This window comes from Culicoides brevitarsis, chromosome 1, assembly GCF_036172545.1.
Source record: "Culicoides brevitarsis isolate CSIRO-B50_1 chromosome 1, AGI_CSIRO_Cbre_v1, whole genome shotgun sequence".
NCBI lineage: Eukaryota > Metazoa > Arthropoda > Insecta > Diptera > Ceratopogonidae > Culicoides > Culicoides brevitarsis.
In genome coordinates, this window is record NC_087085.1 from 22,231,724 (window position 1) to 22,256,692 (window position 24,969).

At 28.9% G+C, this 24,969-nt stretch overlaps 2 protein-coding genes across 3 annotated transcripts in view; both read left to right on the plus strand.

Moving 5' to 3' along the window:
* Positions 1-514: 514 nt before the first annotated feature.
* LOC134837025 (enhancer of split mbeta protein-like) lies at positions 515-1,711 on the plus strand. The gene has a single exon (XM_063852334.1). The coding sequence runs from the start codon at positions 660-662 to the stop codon at positions 1,326-1,328; it is 669 nt and encodes a 222-aa protein (XP_063708404.1). The 5' UTR covers positions 515-659; the 3' UTR covers positions 1,329-1,711.
* A 4,063-nt stretch (positions 1,712-5,774) lies between these two features.
* LOC134833634 (hemicentin-1) overlaps positions 5,775-24,969 on the plus strand; it is a 57,312-nt gene continuing 38,117 nt past the window's right edge. For both annotated transcript variants that reach the window (XR_010162128.1, XM_063848025.1), the window contains exons 1-2: positions 5,775-6,015; positions 24,567-24,900. Coding sequence is in view for 1 of the 2 variants with exons in the window: in XM_063848025.1 (XP_063704095.1) it covers positions 24,837-24,900 (64 nt within the window). In the remaining variant the exon portion in view is untranslated. The remainder of the gene's footprint in view (positions 6,016-24,566; positions 24,901-24,969) is intronic.

Genomic DNA, 24,969 nt, shown 5'->3' on the forward strand with positions numbered 1-24,969 from the left:
ATCAACAGAAAACTCTCTCACGTATTGTACGGTCACACAATGCTACACTGAAACACATAAATGCAATTCACGATTTTATTTCAACAGCAATAATATAATATAATAGTCATGAATGCATGCTTAATAATATGTAGCGTATAATCTCGTATGCCCATGCACATTGATGACAGGATGTTGAATTGTTAAAATTCGACTATCCCATTCACGCAACTCGATTATTTTATTCATATTGAATACACGGAACATATAGGATCATATAGTTCCCCTATGCAACGTACTTGAATAAAAGAGAGGGTACACTCTACAGACATACATTCCGTAGAGAAAACGGCAGCTGTAACCATTAGAGAACCATCACAGGTGGCCGCAAAACTCGTGTGGGAAAAATTTACTTACAAAATTTTTTCTCACGGATAGAATGAAACGGGAAAGGTATAAAAGGCGATACAATACGACGAGAGACCGTATTCAATGTTCAACTCTCGTGCAGTTCAGATCGTAGCATTTTGAAAAAATATTTATAAAATAACGAACGAAGAGATAAAAGAAAATAAGAAAAAAATTAACAACACATATTTCGTAGTTGATTTTTAAAAAAATACGTAAAAAGTGAATTTTTCTAATAAGAAAACGAAATAAATTGAACAACAAAAATTAAAATGGCTTACACAAATATTATGGATGAAACCAGTGCATTACGCATGCCAGTGCAACAACAAAAACAAGCAGCATTCGAGCCAGTCTCGAGAACTTATCAATACCGCAAAGTGATGAAACCCATGTTGGAGCGCAAACGTCGTGCGCGCATCAATCGGTGCCTCGATGAATTGAAAGACTTGATGGTGACAGCTCTTCAGGCTGAAGGCGAAAATGTCTCGAAATTGGAAAAGGCCGACATTCTTGAGTTGACCGTCAAACATTTGCACCGTCTCCGCAAATCACAACAACTCACCAGCAGCCCATCACTCGAACAAGACAAATTCCGTGCCGGATTCATTAGTGCCGCCAACGAAGTTTCGCGATGCTTGGCCTCGACACCCGGCGTCGACATTCACCTCGGAACAAAGCTCATGACACACTTGGGACACCGCTTGAATGACATGGACAAAGTTACACCTTTATCAATCCAAGTGTCATCGCAATCTTACACACCTCCCTCGTCGCCCGCCTCATGCCACAGCAACAACAGCAGCATGTACTATCAAATGCCTTTGACACCCACCTCTTCCGCATCAATTTCGCCAAAACCAATTGATTGCACATCATACCAAACGGGCCTCTTGAAAGTTATCCATCCAACTGGAGACAAAATGTGGCGACCATGGTAAACAATAACAAATTCTGTTTAAACGGAAAACCAGTGTGCAAATAATGACTTTAAAACATTTTTTATTTGTTAAATTTTACAAAGTTATCAATTAATTGTTAAAATAGTTTTTTGTTTGAAAATCGCACTTTATATTGTAAAACGCACAGTTTGATTGTTTTTCAACAATTTTTAGTTTTCGATCTCAATTGAATAATTTTTTGATCTTTGTTTATTTTTAAGTTTCATTTTACAGTTAAGTTTAGACTTTGCATTTATAGTTAAGAAAAAAAAATGCGCGAAAAACTCAAATAGCTTTAATAGTTTGATAGAAAATTGTGATACAAATGAGCATTTTATATGTAATTTAGCAATAAGAATAGATTATAAGAAAAAAAACATATATTACTGTATTACAAGTAAACTGTGATACAAAAACCCGACAAATCAATATATTGAAAAAATAATAAAACAAACATCTAACGGCCGTTAGATAAAATTTAATACATAAAAATTTGTCTTTCTTTTTCACTTCCATTTGTTCCGTCGGCATTTAAACTTGAAATAATTCTGAAAAACAAGCAACAGGTATTTTACGTTATGTACAAACATTTGAATCACACTTAATTGTATTGTAAGTATTGTATACACGAGTTTCCTTTATTTTTGTTATATTTATGATTCGGCTTCCTAATTTTTTTTATAATAGGTTTAGAATATGTGTGTCTTATGCAAAGCGGTTTTGCTTGATTTTGAAAATACAAAAAAAAACGATTTTTTTCAACTTTGATTTTTCTTTTACTATTTTTTTTATTTTATTATTATTTTTTTTATTTTTTTAAAAGGAGTAATCTACAAGCAAAAAGAAAAGACGTTGTTGATTGATTGAAAAAAAAAATTAAATTAAAAAGAATTTGAAAAATAATAATTTATTTAATTTTAATTAAATCACGACGCACCCTCCCATGCCAGTCAACCACCATCATCTTCAATAATCGTACATCTCTTACAAACCATCATAAGTCTTAGCTACAAATCGTCCTGAAAATCTATAGGTCGCCGAAACCAGTTTATAGCTGAAGTGGGATGCACCTCATAATTAAATCAATTCTCTTTAATTTTTATACTACCTACATTTTGAAAATAATAAAAAAATAGTCAATTTTTTTAAATATCACAAGTTAATCATAATTTTATCATATTGCAGTTTTTTAAGTACTTATTACTACATGTAACGTTAGAAAAAATTCAAAATATTTCATGAATGCTGCTAAGATTTTTTTTATCAAATTAAAAAAACATCATTAAGTTCTTTAAGGATATCAAGGCACTAAAAAACGGTTTTAACATTAAGCTCAAAAGTGATGAATTACAAATGGCAAATTAAATCACTTATCTGAAAACGATAATTTTTAACACAACTTACTACACCTCAATTTAAGCTTACAGAAAAAAAGCTCAACTTTGAAGTTCAAACTAAACGTTAACATTGTATAACAGTTTGGAGTTACGAATCCAAGGTTGTAGAACGTTGACTTTATTGTTAAAAAAAAACTAATGCTTAACAACGAAGCAACTGATACCCGTCCCTGTTTAAATTTAAGGGTGTTTTTAAATGTTTCATTGTATAGATATAGCTTTTCGCATCGATGTACACACAAGTTACATTAACTTTCGAACGGATATACACAAAAAGTATGAATACCACTTACATTCGTATATTAGCATTCAACACCTTTTATTATATTTTGTATAAATTTACAGAGAATTGTACAGAAAATATATTGAGGCAAGTAAGAAGCAACAACAACAAAAAAAACAACATCATCGTAAAAAAAAGGAAAAATGTTGAAAATGAAAAGTGCAAAATCTCATTAAGAATTGTATTATGTATAAAGTGCAATAAAATAAGTTTAAGTGGATGCTGGAGCATACTATGTATCTGATATACGAGCTGCCTTTTGCACATACAGTTATACACGTCAAACATAATATTTTAAAAAGATTAAATAGTTGTACATTTCCCAGTCAGTCTTTTTAATTGTGTTTGTTTTTGCTTTTTAACTTTTTCATTTTTAATTAATTGAGAAAATAGAAAAGGATAAAAATCGCACAGCATACCGAGAACAAAAAAAGTGAATAAAAGGTACGTTTTTCCTCTGTCTTCAGAGGAGACATAATAAATAATAATTTACACGAGTATTGCTCCCAAGGGAAAATATTAATAAAGAACTATTATTTTTTTATTTCTTTGGGATAATAAGTTTTAATTTTTTCAGCTATGTATAGTTTTTAGAGCGAATTATTTAAATGTCATTCAAAAGTAACCATGAAAAAATGAAAAAGAAATTTCACATTTATATATTTATGTGATTAAAAAACTGCATAGATGTGCATATTATAATTATACTATAATATAATTACTAATAACAAGAAAACTTTTGAAGCAGAACTGCAACAATGGAGACAGACCCATATGCTTGTGTGTTAGCAAAGGCACACATTTTTTACTAGAGCGGTAAAATACACAAAAGTTGTTGAATTAAATTATAAGCTATGATTACGGAGAAAAAGCATATAATTGTGTTGCAAACTATTTGTCATAAAAATGAAACATAACTACATTGAAGCACGTTAGTTAATATAGGAGAATAATTCAAATTTTCAGTAGACAGTTAAAAAAAATTTAAGAGAAATTTAATTAAATTTTAAAAATTTTCTTACTTTAAATTTAATATTTAGGCGAATCTTGGAAATAATAATATTTCGATTAAAATCCTTTACAAGTGACAGTGATAGATCATCATATTTTTTTTATGTACGAACAAGAAAGTAAAGAAAGCACAGTAAGGAAGAAAAACAATTCGTATAATCATATCATTTAAAGTGTAGACATACTACAAGAATGTGTTATAATAACGGAAAAAGGAAAATGAAAAGATAACATAAATGTATAAAGGCAAAACCTTAGAAGTTTTTGTATCACAGAAAAGACAACAGACAAGTAAAAATATGAGCGCCTTTCGACTGAACAGTGTGTATGCCGTTATATTTATGCTCATGAATATGTTGTGAGCTTAATTTGCGGTCGGCTTTTTGAGAGATGCAGTACGCCGTACTACCCTCAACGACAAGTACGTCGCCGTGCGAGAAATAGCATCAAAACAAATGTGCAATACTTGTCTTGTTGTTGCTGTTCGGAGAGATGATAAAGTTCAACAAGATGGAAATTCAAGTTTGCTTTGTGAAAATTGCCACACACATACGGAGAGCATCCATTGAGTTTATTTTCACAGCTGTACGTGGAAAACAGCGCATGCTTGTTATTCTGACCAAAATGTGTGAGAGTGCATAAAATCGTAGTGATATAAAATTAAGAAGAGTCTGCTAGAGAACGACTGCTTCAGTTTGTCAGAATACGTTGTTTTGGTACGAGCGAAATTTTCGTTTTTCTTAATAAACAAAATACATACACGAAATGTTCTAAGAAAAATCAGCATAAAGTCACATTAATAAAAAAAGATAAATAAATAAATTGAACATAAATTAAAATTAAATTTAAAAAAATTATTAAACATTTAAATTTGAGAAAAAAATTAAACAAAGCAAATTTTATGAAAATTCATTGTATCGGGCCCTGCTTTGTATGCTACAAACACATTTATAAGTGTGGGATCCTCTCCCGAAACGACAGACAATAACAGAGAATATTTCATTCACAGACAATTGTTTCGGCCGTACGAACGAACGATGATAGTAAATGAAGAGAGAAACATGTACGCAGGACAGCTGAAAAAGAAAATAAAAAATACTCCTCGTATGTGTCTCAACGTTGAAAATGAAATTAGTTTATCCGCGACCGTCTGCACCTTCGGTTTGGTTCTCAACATATTTAGTCAGGTGTCTGTTGAAAATAATAAAATAAAGTAAATATGTGAGGATGATGATGAAAACATCTTAAAATAAAATAAGCAGTATATATTCGTACATTGGCTCGTGTTGTGTACACAAAGTTCATACAGAGTTGTGCAAAAAATATATATAATTGTGTGAAAATTTTTTCTTGCATGTGGCTGGCAGTCTGTATCTTCAATTTCGTTCAAAAAATTTTCCAAATAAAATAATACGAGGAAAGTTGAGAAAAAAATAAAAATAAAATTTTGAATCATGGAAAGAAATAAAAAAGTAGATCAAGACTTGTGAATATTTGTGGTTTCCGTTATCTTTTTCCGCAAATGAAAAGTGCAATATAAATGAAAACGGTGGAAAATGTACGAGAAAAAGAAGTCATAAAAATTATTTATATGGGCAACAGTTCAATTTTTAACACTGATATTGTGCTACTATCAAATATAAAGTAATATCTTTACCGCAATACTTAAAAAATATAAATGTATATATAAAATTTTCAGAATTTGTATAAAGTTTCTCAATTATCGTTATATATAATCAAAAAAATCGAATTTATCTAAATAACATATTTGGAAAATAAAAATAAATTTAAATAAAAAGTATTTAACAAAAGTTATGTGGTGCAGAAAAAAGTGTATAAAAAACATATAAAAGAGGTTTGATAAAGAAAAATCAAATTTTGCACCATACTTGTTTGTATTTTTTATCAAAATACTCGTATTAGAGAAGCAACATGAGACGCGACAGTCACTGAATAACGTTAACCATCATCCGCATTTAAATAAAATTTTCACTGGGTAGGTACTATGTACTAGACACATACACCAAAAATAAAATTTTATACATATACAATTATATCTGTTTATCTGGCTGTTTGTGTAGCAGGAGTTAATTTATCTTATTTTGCATATTTTCATTATTTTCACTACTACACATTCACATATACATGCGAAAAGTGACTCTGAAAATAGAGATACGTTTTCCGAAAATTATATTGTAGACACTCGAGCATGAAGGCAAAATAGAAATAATAATTATATATTCGCACATAAATAAAAACATAACAAACACATCCGCTGAGTTTTCATCCAATTCCATATTTTTTTTTTCTTAACAATTTTTTTAAATTTTCACGTAAAATATTCTTATTCTTTTAAAAATATTCGTCGATAATTTTGAAGATTCTTTAGTAAGCAAATTAAAACTACCCCTTAAAAAATACTTTAATTTGTTAAGAAATTCAAAAAATCATTTTGCTGACAAAAAAAAATTAGACTTATGATGATGGTACGTACATGATTTTCTTCACTCTACCGCATCGTAAAAATGTCTGTTATGTAGCAAAGACTTTTTGCTGAAATTTTGTTGAAGAAAATTCAACGAGCAACAAAAAAATCACAAATGGAAAGTTTTAGACGACATTTTTTGATACACGAATGATTTCCTTTGATACAAGCCAATGGTAGAGCGAATCTAAAATTAGATTTGAATACCTATATTTAAATCTTTTTGAGGAAAATTATAATCGATCAGCGTTGACGAAAAAATAAAATTTGAAAAGAAAAATTAATGAACGGTTCTAAAAGGTCATAAAATACAAAAGATCAACAAGTACCGAAATAATTTTCAAAAAGTACGAAATAGAATTAGTAATGGGATTTAGGATTTTATTTTGCATTTGTCTTTTTTTTATTGCGCTTGCCGTCTTTCAAAGATAGAAAATGAATATAAAAACACAATTTTTAACCATATTCAAAATGCTATGCCACCTTTCTTTGCATATTGGGGTGCATTTTACTATTTTCACGTTTGCTACTTTATGATGGCACGTTTCACGTGAGGGTGTATTAAGCGTATCTAACAACTAGACCATTTTACCCATGCTAACGCGCACACACACTGGCACAGCATTATTATGCGAATAAGTTTTTAGCCTCTCGTCTGAGTGAAATGCAAAAACGCTCGTGAATACTTTAGTGGCATAGTGCTAGTTGAGCTAGCTGTTCAACCCCACTTTCGTGATGTGTTATAAATATCAGTTCAGTTGCATACGTGGCACATGACAAAGACATGTTTTCGCATGGAATGAAGGCGATACATGTGTGTATAATACATACTAATGTGACCAATTCAAATCAACAGCTACCAATAGAGGTTTGTTAGCAAGGATTATAGCTCGGTGTACGTTGTGGAAGCCATATAACCTGTTTTAATCTCATAATATAAATTTTCTACCTCTCTTTTGTTTTTATCTCATGACACACACGTTTTATTGTTGTGCACGCTACTCCACCAAAACCAATAAATACAAGTATCTAGCAAATATGTACCTTAAAATGCATGTGCACGAGCTTTGGACGAAATTCCGACACACACAATTATTACTATAAAATATTCATGGTGCTAATTGTTGCGACTAATTACTCACATCAATTATCTTATACATCCTACTAAAGAATTCTATCTGCGTTTTAGCAGCATTTTACATCTCTTCATTCTTCCCCATAATTTTTCACTCCCGTTTTATTATAATATGTCAAACACTTTATTAGACTTGTGAATTGTGCTTTTGTCCTTCAAGAGAAACGTATTTTGCCATTCAAACGTCTACTTAGGATGTGCGGGAATAATAAAATAAAACATTTTCTGATTTTTCTTTTTTTATAATTTAAAAATATTAAACATTTTACGAAAATTTAAAAAAATATGTATTTTAAAATTGCAAAAAATTCTACAGTCATTTTTTTCATATTTTTGAAAAATGTTTAATTTTCGTAAAATATCAAACAGAACATCAACATAATTTTTAAAAAATTTTCATTTGTTTCCCGCATCTTCCTGAGCAACGTTTGATGGTAATAAAACTGAGAAGAAACACACATCAAATTATTACCGCTGACTAAGTGAAGTGTTTAAGAGGAAACAAAGAAAAATAGGAAGAAAATGTACATGACAAGCAACCAGTTGTTGAAAGGCAATATGGATTGCAAAAAGACAATGACGAAGAAGTTTCTTGTCTCAAGTACCTCCAGACGACGACGTATAACCCAATTCTGGGTATTTTATTATGTAACTCTTATGTTCATGACGGCACAAGTAGATTAATTAATATAGAGAGGAGATTCATACATGCCATTGCACACTAATTGACTTTATGTTTTTTTTTCTATTCACACATTTTCCTAACATTCTCGCCATGGTTCGCACACAAACCATCAGGAATATCATCTAACTATAGCTAACAACCACCTTGTGTACTCATCCGTCTTTTGTTGAAAAGGGAAGCTAAAATTCATACATTCATTAGCACGTACAACAGCCATTTATTTAAGCATAATGGTAGACAGAGCGTCTTTTCCGCTTTCTTTATCAATGCGCTCCGTGAAGAGGACGTTAAAAGTGTGAGAAGTGATTAGTGTTATAAAACTCCATCCAATCTATTCAAACGATAAATAATTATTTTTGTGGTTTTCAGTTCCGATATTCGTACGACGACGAGGACTCGACGTTGATTTTTCTCCTTATCTAAGGATTGAACAAGCAATTTTTCGGTGAATTGTGGTTTGAAACGTCATGAAAACTTGTGGTGACTTCACACCAAAAAACAAAGAGCCAAATAAATTCTTTTCAATTCTTACAGGTTTCTGCAATAAAATAAATCAACTCTCGCAAGCGTGTGTGTCTATCTATTCAATAAGAGAAAACTCATAAAACGGCATGAACTAATACAATGCGGTGTCTAGTATTGAATCATGTGTATTACAAAATTCTATCTATTTTTCACATTTACCCAATTTGGTTCTGTCAAATTGAATTTTTATTGTTCTTTTGACGATCGACAACAAGATATACATTTAAATATATTTTTTTTGCAATGCTGTCCCTTAACGTAAAGTCACTTTAACATTATTTTATAAAGAACAATAAAGATTAACGCACTTGTATTTTTTATAGAGCAACACTTTTTCAAACAAAAAAAAAATCATCTCACGAGAACTTGCGATGATTTTAATTTTTAATTCATTCGAAATTTTAGAGTGACCCTCACAACGGCATAAAAGACGAAAACCGCATACTGAAAATGAATAATTAATACTTGTCTTCCGATTTTCTGTTTTTGAAAGGTCGAAAATACATTTTCATTTATTGTTTCCAAACGTACACTACCACGTTGATGTTCATTTTGAAACTTTATCCACACATGCAGTACGCAATCGGTCGGTCCATGCTAACACTTGAAAATCCAATGAAATATCAATATACTCCATTATATGAGTCGACTGTCGAACGAATCGAACAATTTCCAGACTACCTAGTTGTGTACATGCCGAACATTTATTCATCAATCGATAATTTAGGGATTTTATTCAATGGTCATAGTCTTGCTGCTTTCATTTTATAAATCATTGTGACAAATTTATTCGAACGATTTTTTTTTGTATTTACTGCATTTGAGTTGGATTACGATAGGAAAACTTTAAACATGTACGCATGTTGTACGATGTTAATCTCCTATAAAATATTTTATGTGACATGTAAGTGGAAAATCAATTGTGCTCTATAATTAAAAATCATCAATATTGGTTTTAACTTTTTAAAAAAAATGTGTAAACTGTTATTTTTGACCAAAATTTATGTATACAGCATTAAAGCCTACTTTAAAAGGTTTTTCATCAACATAAAATTAAATATTTGCTCGAGTTTTCTAAAATTTTATGACTTAGTTTATTTATTGTTATCTTGTCAATTCCATGAAACTGATATAATTCTCATGTATAAAGAGGAAAATGCAACATGACTTAATTAACACATGCAAAATTTAAACATTTTACCAATAATCGTTAACTTAATTGGCATAATTGGAATAATCGGCATTACTTGCTTTTAAACTGTTTTGTGTAACTAGCTATAAATGATCAAAATCAAAATAAGTTCACTCGATTAGTTTTTTCGTTTCTTACCAAACGTAATTCTAAATTTAAACAGCTGCAAGGCTACATTATTTGAAATATTTTTATTCAAAATGAAAATATAATTTTTCTATATTTTTGAATGAAATTATAAGTTGCAAAACTCATTTTATTATTTTTTCAAGATAAAGCATTTCGTGGATAAAGTGAACAAAATCGTTTCAATAAATTCTCAAATGTGAGGCTCACCAATATGTACCACATTAAACCACATCATGGCATAAAAACAAAAATTTCCTCAAAGTCAATAAAACTGGTTTTTGACAATTTTTAGAGGTTTTTTTAAAATTGAACAAAAGTAATTTTTGGCATCGCAAATTACATTGTTGACTCCAAAAATACATTGACGTCATGCGAGACACCAGAACAAGAATTCAGATGTAAGGGTTAAAGTACGTAAACAGGTGGTAAAATATAAATCATTCTTGATTTCTTTCACATACACTCCATTTCAATTTATGTGTGCATTCACATTTTGAAACATGTCATCTAGCATCACCTCAACTTTGAACTTTATCATGTCGAAAAAAAAAGTAATAAAATTGCGAAAAGATTAGGTTTTGCTACGTGCAAGCAATAATAATCATGATGATTTTTGATCAAATTGATTTTCGTTGAAATATCAAATTTTCGTTTGTCAGTAAAATATTGTTTTATGCATTACAGCGATCATTGACCACAAAAATATAAAATATTATATTTACAACTCAGATTTGAATTTTTTCCACCTAAATCCTTTTTTTAACTGTTTTGAACAGATGCATCGAATAACATGAAATATATCACCTCGGGTTTGAATAACCAGAGGAATCGACCTATCGATGCTTCTCCAATGTGTTTTACAAAGCAGAGACTATAAAATTCAATTAACGATTACATTCTGAGCGAAAACATGATTTAATGCAATTATGTTACATGAAAAATGCTCTTGGCCTCTTCATCTCCATGTATCGCCGAATGAAAAATATGTGCTTCTAAAACATATTCAAAATATATCTCATTGTTTGCAATTTCTAAATTACATAGTTTTACGAAAAAGTTTTTAGGTGTGCATGCATATGGGAAAAAACTTTTTTAATATTACATAAAAAAACTATTTTAGCAAAAACAAATGTAAAAAAAAATAAATTGCAAAAAACTCGCAGATTACAAAAAAAAAATAGAAATTGAATTTAATTATTGAATAGGTACATAACGAAAAACCAAATGTAAAATGAGTTATTTTAGGGTATTTTAAAACCTATATTTGAAAATTTAAATCATGTCATTCTGAGACTATGGTACAAATTGCATTTTATTAAAGTTAAGTACAACAAATAATGAAAATTCTCTCAGTCGGTAAAATTATCGTACAAAATTTTTGCTTTTACAGATTTCAGTAATAAATAGAACGAGTATACTATTTTAGTTTTAATTATTAATTAGGAATGCAAAAACATGATAAAATTTTCCCAAACACTAAAGCAATAAGTTGTTAATGTTAGTTGAGTAATTGAAATTAAATATTGCTCCAAAACATATTCTTCTGATGCCATTTACATAAATATCTAATTCCATCATCTTTTCTCATAATCGTGCTTTTAGCGCATTCCAAATTTCTGTATTTGTTCAGCATGTACATGAAAAGAAGATTACTTATGGATTATAATTATACAGAAAAAACTGATACAAGCATATATTTGAATTCATTACTCTTTCAGTAACTATATCACTATTATTTTGTGACGAAAAAAAAACATACATTTGTATTTCCACATATTGTTGCTACTTCTCAAAATCTTATTACAAAGTCAATGAGCGGGAAATGATACCCAAAGTACATGGTTTAACGTTGTTGTTTCCCTAATCTTTATTCTCGACCGAAACCATAAGTAGCAAAAAATACTTCTCTTTCTTCTCTGTGAAACTATTCATCTTCTGCACAGTTTTTTTTTGTTATACATGTGGCATCGTTGAGCATTTGTGAACGCAGAAATGTAAATGAATATAAATGTATACATGTATTCTCGCATGTTAGAACGAGTGGCAATTTCTCGAAATTCTCACCATTTATTTTATTTTCTTTTTATGATTATATTAAGATTAAAAGGAAACGAATTCAGAAAGTAAAGAAATGTGTTGATAGCTATTGTTGGTCACAGATATGTTTCATCGCACCACTTTTTTTTTGCTTGGGTAGTAACCGTAGCACATGTTATCACTTTATTCGGATCTAAGTTTAGCACATCATTTTTCGTTTTGTATTTTTTTCTTTGGCTTTGTAAGTTGAAGAAATGATAAAGACTAGAAAAAATGAATACACAAATTTAGGATATTATTCATGTATGTATTCTTATACTTTTATTAAGTCATCAAATAACTGTAACAATAAATAAAACATATTGATAAAGAAAAACTGACAGTTAAAGAAAAAGTATATATGTTGAAAAAAGATATCAAATTAATTTGATGAATAGAATGAAATTCCCAAGGAAATAACGGGTTCAGTCATTGTTCTCTGTATAATAATAATCTTTTTATAAGCAAAACCAAGTATTTTTACTGCTATAATGAGATATTTTAATGTATGTTTATTTTTTTTTCTTCTAAAAAAAACCATTGGCAAACATTTGATATATTACTATGGGTGAACTTTTATCATATGTATTAGGATTAAAGTCTAGGAATTTTACCGTTAAAAAAAAATATGAAAAATAGTAGAACGAAATAATAATTCATTAAAACCAGGTAAATAAAACTCACATTAAAAACAAATAAATAATATTTTTCTACGTCCCTTTCTTGTTTTATTTGTTTTTTGTTCGCTCGTTCGACGTCTAACTTTTTGTAAGCTTAATTTTTTTAGCTTTTTAACAAATGTGCTGTTTTTAGCTTTCCTATAAATAATAATAAAAGCTTTTGTTGTTTTTTCTGAACAAATATACAACATTTCTATAATATAAATGAGAGCGTGTGAAGATGAATTGAGTTTATAGCTTTGCGCTAAATTGTTTAAGCTGATGTTGTTGTATTTTTTTTTTTGTTTTTTCTCACCCTTTTCTACAGTATTCTTGCTATTTTAATTGTGAGTATTGCAGTTATAATGAATAAAAACACACTTGCTTCCCCATTTTTTATAGAAGAAAAGAAACATTAACAATACAAACAAATTTAAGTGAAAAGTAGCCTAGAATGTATTTTCATTTTACGACTTTTTATTTAAAACAGAATTCATTCATCCACACAATATGACTTTAGTGGTTCAAAATTCATCAACATATAGAAAAACAGTAAAATAAGTGCAGACAGTTTATGAAAATACTTGTCGTTTTTTAACTTTGAGTACATATTTAAAAAGATTATCACAACATTTAGCGGAAAAACATTTTTTTCCAATTTGTTCAAATTATATAATTAGTCAGACATCAATACATTCGGGTGTCATGTATTTATATTTGAATTCATTCATAGTGAGCACGATGTGTTAGAAAAAAAAAGTTCTCATAATTTCAAAATGACATAATTCTCTCATGATGTAACGCACACTTTTGATATTTTTCCTGTCAAAAAGAAAAATGTGCTTTGCAAACAACCGACCTACTGCGTTGTGATTCACAAAATGAGAGAGACAATATAATCACGGAAAATAAAAAAAATAAATCAGAAAAACATGCAAAATGAAATAAGTTTCCCAAAATAAACTCAAGCTGAAGTGAATGAGATTTTAATTATATACTGCTCAAAATACTCATTACAACAACAACAATAACAGGATGATGATGTGATGGTTTTCTAAAAATTATTATTTCGCTACTGCTTTTACTCACCGAAAAACATGTGTGCTTGCTCCCACTTTTGTTGATGATTCTTTTTTTTTTGTTCATCTTTGCACGAATCACCGGCATCGCATCGGTATAATCATCATTTCAGAGATATTTTGTGTATGTAGAAGACATGTATATAATTAGAATATACGGTTATAGCAACAAAAATAAATAAATTTTGAACGAAAATTAAACTTCATAATGTCGTATGTGAGAATTTTTGAAACCTCATAGACAATCACATAAAGTACCTCGGTGATCATCATCATCATTTTAAGATTATTATATTGTCTGCTCTTCATGCGATTCTCTTCTCGCTATAACGTATATGTTTGTGTACATTGGGGAGTTGATAAGTGGTTAAGGAAATCGTTCTTATGATGTTCATATTATGTATGATTCAAAAGTTGACCTTTTTATCCAGACCTTTGTTGACTACTAAAATAATATACTCTAATAAATAATACAAAATTATAATTCTCGTGTTTATTATAATAAACTATATTCCATATGAAAAAAGTTAAAAAGAATTTATAGAAAAATTTTCCATATATTACTCAAAATTTTTTTAAGGTCAGAAAAATTTAATGGCCTGTTGAGTTATAAAAAAAAATAATATTTATCAATCAGTTATATTTATTATTTCTCATTTTTTCAAAATGTGACATTGATATCATGTCCCTCCAATTATTTAAGTGAATGACTTTCCTTCCATTGAAACCGGAACAGGCACCTTATGTTGCAATTTGTCTGCTCTCAACCACAAATCATACCGTTAACAACTGTTCAAAAAACTATCTATAAGGACAACGACAAAAAATTATCATATAAAAAGAGGAAAGATTGCAGGTGGCATATAAAATTGAAAAAAGATTATAGGTCTTGTGCGTTACACTTAACTTGTGTTTTCCACTGCAGGTGTCATCTTTTCATAAATTGAACATATAACCTTATTATCATAAAACAATTTCCACATCGAAAGTCGCAACCCGTCAGAGAAATAAAGCCTTACGAATAAAATTGTCAAAATAGGAAAGAACTTCGCCTTCACATAAAAAGTTTTATTTTATCAGCGTTGCTGTGTTTTATAAATTTGTTGTAGAGGAAAATTAATACCAAATATTGGAAGACTATTAGCTGACTCTGAAGTGAAGACTAAAGGAAAATATATTCGCCGATTTTTTGGCATTCGCACATTTTGGGTACTTTTCTAAATATTATGAATGTGTCTTCAATATAGACGTGTACTGTCGGCAAACTGATAAATATGACAGAGTATTATAAAAGAATGAAAGCAAGTCAAAGCACAACAGCCAAGTGTTAAAAAAATAGAAGACGTGTGCAAAAAGGATTTCTGCTCAAAATACCTGACTGCTGGATTTTTTCGTACATCATAACATTTTTTCGATGTCAAATTTTATGAGGGATCTTTTGTGAAAGACACAAGTTGCTATTTTATTTTTCTCGTTATTCGAAAGATACATGTCCCGAACAAAGCATTAAATTTACTGAATGTGTGAATTGAGGTTTTAGTCAGGTTCAAAAACGTGATATATTTTATTCCAAATGTAGCACAATACGCCAACAATAATGAAATAAGTCAAATGTTATATATTTGACGCTAATTCCAAACGTTCATTTTGAACATTCAAAATCGCTTGAATTGTACTCATGATTCTTCGAAAATTTATTCATGAAATACCTTCCAAATTTTACAAAACCGATTGACTTTACAGGTGTTATACATTGTAATTTAAAATACAGGCCCATTTTTTACAAGAATTCAATTGAATTGTTACAGGATAAATTTTTGATGTGATTTTATTTTCCCCTCACAAGAAGAAGAGAAAAAACACTTTTTACACATAGGTACAATAAAGATTTGTGCATGTTTTCCTTTCTGCCAACTTTAATACACACAAAATCCTTTGAAACAAGTCAAAAGCAACATTTTATAAAACACAAATATATACCTACACACATAAAATATACATACTACACAAATATAAGAACATACATAATGTAGTCAAACACAGTTTTTTTTTGCAGAATATTAGCATACTTATGTTACACTCAAAATACTTGTAGCAAAATACATATTGAAGGCATGACAAAAAAAAAGTACATAGAGTTGCAAATGAGATGAGAATTTAAAAAGTGTTTGTTTTCCCTCTTTCATACATATGTAAGTAACATGTTTGTAAATAAAAAACAGTACAAAAGACGCGAAAAATAAACAACAAAAACTTTTCTATTGATTTTTCGTATTTTATGTACTTATTGCATCGAAAATTTATTAATTAAGCGCTAATTGTGTAACAAATTCTAGATAATATATTTTTGTTATAATTAATAAAATTTTTAAATTCATATTTTTTTAGTTGATTACCAACTCTGATTACATCGGTTCATTCAAATCGAAATTCTATATAAACCGATGAAAGGCACGTTAGTAACTTTGGAAATTCATTTTGTGTAGGCATGGATGATCTTTTCGTTGTACAGAAAAATGACTAGAGGAAAAAAAGTAAGAATAAAATTGTATTGAAAATGCAAACTGCATAAACTATTTGGTTGATCCTAACATAAGCATACATTTTTCTATTTTAAAGTTTTGTATAAAAGGATTCTTATCAATAAGACATGATGCAACTTTTTCATCCTTTATACATTATGTTTCATCCTGCTTGCTTTAGTGCTAGAGTTGGTCGCAGATATCAATGTGTATGTGAAGAAGGATGTAAAAGGAATAATATATTCTTTGCTGAAACGTACACGTACACATGTATATTTATATTTAAAGAAAATATCCAATATTTAGTTTATTTAATATTACATGTGTGTGTGTATTAACACACTCGTGTATTTGGGAAATTTTGCCAGAAGAAATAAACAAAGTCCAAAAAACGAAGAAAACGTAGAGAAAAACTTATCCCAAAATTACAAAAGTTTTTTCAAATCGAATTTCAATATTTCTGCTCTTACAAACAAAATCCATTATATAACATGTACACTCACAAAATATCGCAAAATACATTTATATAGGTATGTACATATATCGTTGAAACAGTAAGTCTTTGATGCCTTTAGTGTTGATATTCGCAGATAAATAGTTGTAAAAGTTTCCGTAGCTGCACATGGTGCATATAGAAAAGACATAAATATGTCAAAAAACTGTATGCCTTTTATAGTTTGATGGTAAAACAAAGTCACGATCCAATTTATCTTCCAATGTAAATATTGTCATTTATCTTGAGAACGATGAAAAATATTTTATATATTTTGCCGATGAAACAGACAGCAACAAAAACATCCTACTATACTAATACAAAATTAATGTTACTTGATTCATAATTTTCCTCATCTGTTTGAGTTATTAAATATTATCATGATCCTTATTATTAATCTGGTATGATACAAAGAAATGTTGTTACAAATATCTGCACCAATATCTTTCATTTAGCTTATATATGGGGGAGTTTTGTTGTTTTTGCTATATTTGTGTTGAATTCTCAACTCCATGAATTGATACCGATATTATTATTTTATTATTAATAATAATTATTATTATTAGTTTTATTTGTTTTGTTGCGTGTTTGTATTTTTGATTACCATTGTAAAGATAAATATTTGAGATTCCTTTTCTTTAATTAATTTTAATTTCATCGTATATTTATCAGTATCTTGATTTTTAAAAAGATTCTCCTGAATTGATTTGAAATATACAAAAAATCTTCAATTTACACTTCCCTTTACCATCAATAAATTTATTCCACTTGTTCACCTTTGCCTGATGAACACGCACTTGCCCTTTCAATTTTATGTCTTTGTGTGGAAAAATCTTCACGTGTACTGTTCCGGAGTAACATATGTATGATAAAACTAACCAAGTAAAAAAAATATATATGTCTCTATGGATGATTTGTATTTCATTCAGCACTCAACACTGAATTAAACATGATCTGTGTGTGCGAAGAACTTTCGATCATAGCAGGTGTTTATTATTAATAATCATTTTCTTGATTCGTTTTTCATTCATGCTCTCCTCACGTTTGCGTGCTTTCATGTTAACCGATATTGAAAAACGTTTTCAGACCCATAACAAAAACATAAATATAGCCAACATCTTCTTACACTGTCTGCGTCGTATAAGATACCAAACACTCGCTTTACACAGAACACACACTTATTTATTTACATTTACACTTGAGTAAGTACTTTCGGATAGAGGCTGCCAGAATAGGTAATGTTGGAAGATGCGCACAAGAACATAAGTTATTTATGTGAAGTTGAATGTCATTGCTGGGTCTCATGTGTTTTAACCTTTTCGGCTGCTGAAGTATTAAAAACAAATATAAATCGATCAAAATTTACGGCACCCTTAAAAAGCTTATCTCACAAGCACATTTCACGCCGAGAATCAAAAATAAAATTACCTCAATTCATTAAATTTCATTTAGATGTAACTAGCTAATTAGAATTCGTTGTTAAGTGATTTTTCGATTGAGCATCAAGCATACGTTTCTGCCGAGTGCTTCAAGTAGCATAAAACACAAAAGGTTTCTTTCATTAATCAAGTGGCATGTACTACTTCAAGCGTTGAATAAAATATGATATTACGAAAACAATACAAAAATAAGGAAATGGCAATAAGATCATAATAAACTTGTTATAACGAATGAAGCAAAACGATAAATAAATGATGAAAATAACAATGCTATACGAACCTTCGTTCTCGCAGTACTTACACATCATCTTGTTCAATGAAACGAAAAGGGATATTTGATTGAAGGCATTCGAAATACATAAAAAATTTAATATTCCAAGAATTTTACGCATGTAGAGAATTTCTTAATCTTAATTTTGAAACAAATATTGGAAATTAAAAAGATTAAGAAAATTTTTTTTTGTAAAAAATTTATAAGGTATTTTTTTGATAAGGGTAATAATTAAAAATTTAGCTAATTCAAGCTGAATTTATCACCTATATAATTTATAGGTGCATGTTAAATGTCTTATCTTCATTGTGAATAACATAGTTGTACACAGAATCAAAAAAATGTGCTAAAACAGCAAGAATTTTTATTGTTCTTATAGTTCAGTTAGACATTTGCAATTTTTCTCGGCTTATCTCTTTTCTCACATTGTACACAAAAGCACACATTTTAGAAAATCCTCTTTTTATCTGTTTTTTGTATTGTTTTGTACATTTCATAAAAAATCTTCTCTTTTCGCAGCAATATATAACAGGTAACTTTAAAGTGAAACAAAAAATATATAAACATTTAATATTAGTGTCTTCTTGAAAATGTTTCATTTTTAAACATTTTAGACCTTTGTCTTCCATTATGTCATTCCAAAAGTGAAAAGCCAAAATCATTTTGTGACTTTTGTTGTACATTAATTCTCTAATATAAACCTCCTAGAGGAAAATGTGAGGAAACGCCTTGTATTTTGTAAAACAATATTAGAAATCTGTAGGTATCAATTTTTCTGCACAATAAAAATAATATTTTGTATAATGTTATAGTTACCATTGAGTGAATCATTTACGCATGCCAATTCACATAATGGCACGTACATTTTTATTTAATATTCATTTTTTTCGAAGGTAGATACTTTTTTATGACCACACTTACAAGTTTATATTTTTTAAATAAAAAAACTGCGTCACATCATTTTATATATTTAAAAATAAATTTTGCAGAGAATATGATAGCAGCTTTGCAAATCAAAAAATATATCATATACAACGGCATCAGTCCTCCAAAGCAGATTAAACGAAACGCACCAGCAACAACAATAACATAAAGCGAATAAAAAAGTTGTTCAGTTCATACAATTACTGTTCAAATAAAAATATAATATATTGTAATGCTGCATAAGAGTAGAATGAAAAATTGATATATTATATTTAATCCATTGCCATTGTCAGCATACATTTGTTGGGCTGTATGAACAACAAGGAAAATATACAATAAATTTAAACATTGTATGCTTGTGTTGTTATAGTATCGTATGAACGGCATATAGTAATAATAATAACGTATAAAATAACCGTGTGGAAATAGTCCCGGAACGAAAATAACTCATCATTGTGGATGTTGCACGTTTTTTAGCCATATTTCATAATATATGTTGTACGTAGCATCCATGCACACAGCTTTTGTAGGTCAGTGTTTTAAACCAAGAAATAAAACTTAATTATATTTAGTAGTTCTTACTAGTAATAGCTGGGACATTTTGTATACTGTAAATAACAAGTTGAAAAAAAAATAGAAGCCATAAAAATATAAAGTGTCCCTTATGCTTTATTTTAGGGTTTCATTTTTAACATAGTTTTCCATTGTGCCATCAATTGACTGTTTATAAATCGTTTAAAAGTATTCTAAATAAATATCCATCTAATGCATATTTGTCAATGTCACACGATAATTAACAGAGTGATTAAAATTTCATTATTGATTAGATGAATAAATACGGAACGTGTCACGTCATTTAATTCCCTTGATGCACATTATTAAAATTATATCATATAAAACAGTAATTTATGTCGCAATACAACACATTGGCAGCCAATAATGTTTAATTATGTTCTTTTCCTCCAAATTGTGTCAACAAACTCAAAATGACGTTATGGAAAAGACGTTTTATTTGTTTTGTCATTCGTATTAAACTAACAACACGAAAAAAAGAAAAGTGGATTTTGAAGAAAATGTTTAGAATGTTTTTGCCGAAGGATAAAAATATTTGAAGGAGATGTACAAAATTCAACTGCGAGAAAGAAAAAGAGAGTTGAATGTGTCAATCAATAAGCAGATGGTTGTCTTATAAATACAGTCAATATTTTTTGTTATGAAAACTTAAATGAAAGCTATGATAAAAACGTGATGCTTTTCATCCCCCTTATACCTACGGACTTTTTGTTAGTTGTTTGAACAACGGAGGTAGAAATGATTGACATGTTTTTCTGCAGGCATCGGTATTTTATATCGCGCACGTCCTCTATCTTACAAACAAGATCAACATTAAGGGTGTGTACATTCCACACTAAATAATACGTTTAATTTATCACTTTCTCTCGAGAAATAATGTCTTTTTTTCTTTTTGCTAAAAACCGTTCTTTAAACAGGTATGAAAATGATATTATAAACAAAACCGAAGGATAAATTTCGTTTTGAGTGACCCATTATACAGCACAAGTCTTTAAAATTTATGATTAATTATCTAAAGCTAATCAAGCAAAAACCAAAACTTTTTCCAAAAATGAAACTAATTCGAAAGAAAATAAATTATAAATGTTTAAAAGACTAATGACAGTGGCAACACTCGTTGAATATACCATTTGACATAAATGTCCATCACAGCCATAATTACGGAATTCAACGAAATCAATATAAAGTTTTCTTTTCCTACAAAGCAAATAAAATGATTTCTGTTATGGCTGCGCTGATATTATCGTTTTTCTTGTGTGGCAATTGTGTTAATGTATTTTCTTTTTAATTGAACTACCGATTGATTGAACACTGAAGAGATTCTTTGAATTGAATTAAGGGCCTCTCGAGTTGGCACGATGAAACATAGGGTCAAACCACGAATGTCAATCTGTCGTTTGTCAAAACCAAAGTATAATAATAAATACTAAGATACCAAAGGTTTCAATCCTTTTTACACATGAATAACTTTCGATTTTATTTCTGTTTGAAGAATGTATATTTATTACATTTCAACAATGAAAAACCTACAAGGGAAACTTAAACCAACAAGTGAATTTTGAAAATTCCCTCCTGCGAAAAAATACGCGAAAGGACGCTCGTCGTATTTACGCATATTGATTTAAGAGAAATGTTAATGTTGTTTGCTCTCGACGATTACACGCGTTAGACTTCAATTACAAAATTTCTATTATTCTTATTTAGAAATTTTCCAATTCAATGTACATTCCCTCCCTAAATCATGAATTTTATAATAATATTCTTCGCTTTTTGTACGGAACGGAATATTTGTTTAAACTTTGCCAATTTTCACTATAAAGAAATTAAACTAAACTCCAAGGAATTCATTCAATTTTTCATCTCATAAAGCCAGTTCATAACTTTGATTATGACTCATGACTCGTTCATCCGTACAAAATGTAGAGGCGCTCTCTAAAAGAGGAATTTTAATAATTTTGTACTAACGAGTATTTCATGTTTGCATTCCACATTCAATAAATTATTATGTACCTACTCGTTCGCATACACAAACCCAAGCACAAATTCTTAAAATATACGCACGCATTTTCCTTTTGACGGAAAATGTATCGTTTGGCGCTGAAGATAATTCTTACACAAATCGTTAAATAATTTTTCCATTATCAGAAAATTACTGCTAAAGTTATTTTCATGCGTAAGTGTATTTATGATAACAATACATATTTGTGTCGTACCTACATGTTTTCGCAGTTGCTTTACGAAATTATGCACGACTGATTATACAAACAACAGAATGAATGGAAAAAATCAACATAGAACATGTATTAAGAAATATAAGCATGCGTTTACAACCCATTTAAAAGGATTTTTGACATTGTGGCACAGTACATTAATTTTTCTTTTGTGTTATTTTTATAGCAAAACGTTCCTAACTGATTCTTTCAGATTTTCCTCAAGCTATATATTTTCTTACTGTAAAAAATATACTTACGTTCCAACAGATTGATGTTAGTTTTCCTCTACTATGGTACACTTCGGAGATTCTTTAACTTTTGAAAATCTTTAAGCATTCTTTGGAAACTTACTGTTGCATATAAGATAATAAATTTATGCTGATGCACACAAATACAAACAGGAACCCACTTTACATCAGATTAGGCTTGCGACTACAGGTGTACGAACAATGTGATTTATAAAAACGATTTTCCTCATGCGGCATTCCCACATTACTCGGCTTAGCGAATAAAGGTAGCGATTGCGTGTCAAACGTATACCTCATTAGTGTAAGTGCTGGTACTTTAATAGTATTCTGCTGTAATTCAGTTATTCAGGTAATTTTAAGATGTATTCTTTTCTTGCATATATTTTCGCCTCTGCTCATTTTCCAATTTGTAAAAAGTGTTCCAATTCATTTCAATGTAATCTGAGAGAGAACATTTTCTTGAACTGATCCAGATGAATAATTAGTCTGTTTTACTTTTATATATAAATCTCTGTGTATCTAAAAATGATTTAATATAATATTGTAGTTTCGTACTTGAATAAAAGAATTAAAACAGTAACAGCCAATTGTAAAAAAAATCTCTTAAATTTACGAAAATTATATTTTTTATTAAAAATTTAGTTTAAAAATTAAAAAAAAATATATAGGTATATAATTTTTAAGCTGAGCTTTATTTTAGAATACTATATTAATGAAACTTTTATTCATTTGCCTTTTATTATGAAATAGCAAATTAATACTGAATTTTGATTTTCGGTTCTATCACCTATAACAAATTTTGTATTAGCAGAATTGACAAAAAAGCACAAAATTGTTCATTTAAATTTTAATATAAACTCAACATTTACAATTTGGTATTGCGTTTTATTGCACTATAAACATGTATAATGTATGTGAATTTGCTCACTTAACAAATACGCTGGACAACATTTTTGAAGTTATGAACTTATTCAACACACAAAAACAATGTTATCAAAAATATATTAAACACTACTCAAAAATTTATTTCACAAGTTCAATTTTATGCTATTTAAATTATGCAATTTTTAATAAAAATATATTAAATTTTATTTTGATATCACTTGATGGAATATATATATATTTTTGTATTAATTGCATATATATTAGTCGTGTATACAAAAAAATGTTAATCTGATTATCAAAAAAAAAAGTCTTAGCACAATCTATTTTGGAAGGATTAGACCATACAACTTTATCTTTCTCATATTGATCGATAATTAAACCTTATTACACAAACACAAAAACAACATTTACTAAAATAAAGAAATAAACTCAATACGACAGTCTAATGAGGCACAAAAATAAATTACATGTTACACATATGAGAATCATCTATTGCTTGAATTATCTTGTAGGAAAAAGATCATTCAAGTATTTTCTCGCCTCTTAACCAATATTAATACTAAATGTGAAAATAGAATGAGCAAATTATTAAAGCCTTACCTAATATATAACGTATAAAGTATATAACATACAGTTTTTTTTTTGTGAAACCGATAGCAGGATAAACGAAATAATACTTGAACAAATGCTGTTTGCTGCACATCCATTCCAAAAACAAATGAATTTATGATGTTTCATAAACACAATAATTTACATTTTTAAATCTATCATCGGATGTTTCGTAATTAGATTACTAATAATTCGATTCCTTCAACCATTAACGTGGTGTAAGAAACTATACTGTATTGTAGTGAAAACCATAAAATTAATATAATAATAATGAAAAATAAATATGAATTCACAATTAAATACAATCCAACACATAAATAAATTTACGATAATTAAATAAACCACATACCTTTAACAAAAAATATTTTATCACTTTTTAATATATATTTTTTTTTGTATTTGCAGATACCCAAAAACTGCCTTTTTTATCCAGAACAAGCGATCATCAAAAAAAAACTATTTTGCCGTTTATAACTTAATTTAAAAAAAGATAAATTAATTATAAAACCTCCGAAGGCAAAAAAAAATAATTTTCATCCTGATATTGGAGACATCATATAAAAGGAATAAACAACAGTCGTGGTACATTGATGTTAAAATAATAGTAAATAAAATTGTTTACGCTGAGGCCAAATACCATCTTTAGAGAAAACTTCATCATAATATTCAACAACAATGTGGAAGAAAATCTTTATATTTATTACATTTTTTAATGGATTGTCTTTTGTTTATGGTGAAGGTAAGTGAATTATACCTACAGACATTTTTATACGAAATATTTGTTTTTATTAAGTTTTTCACTGCATAA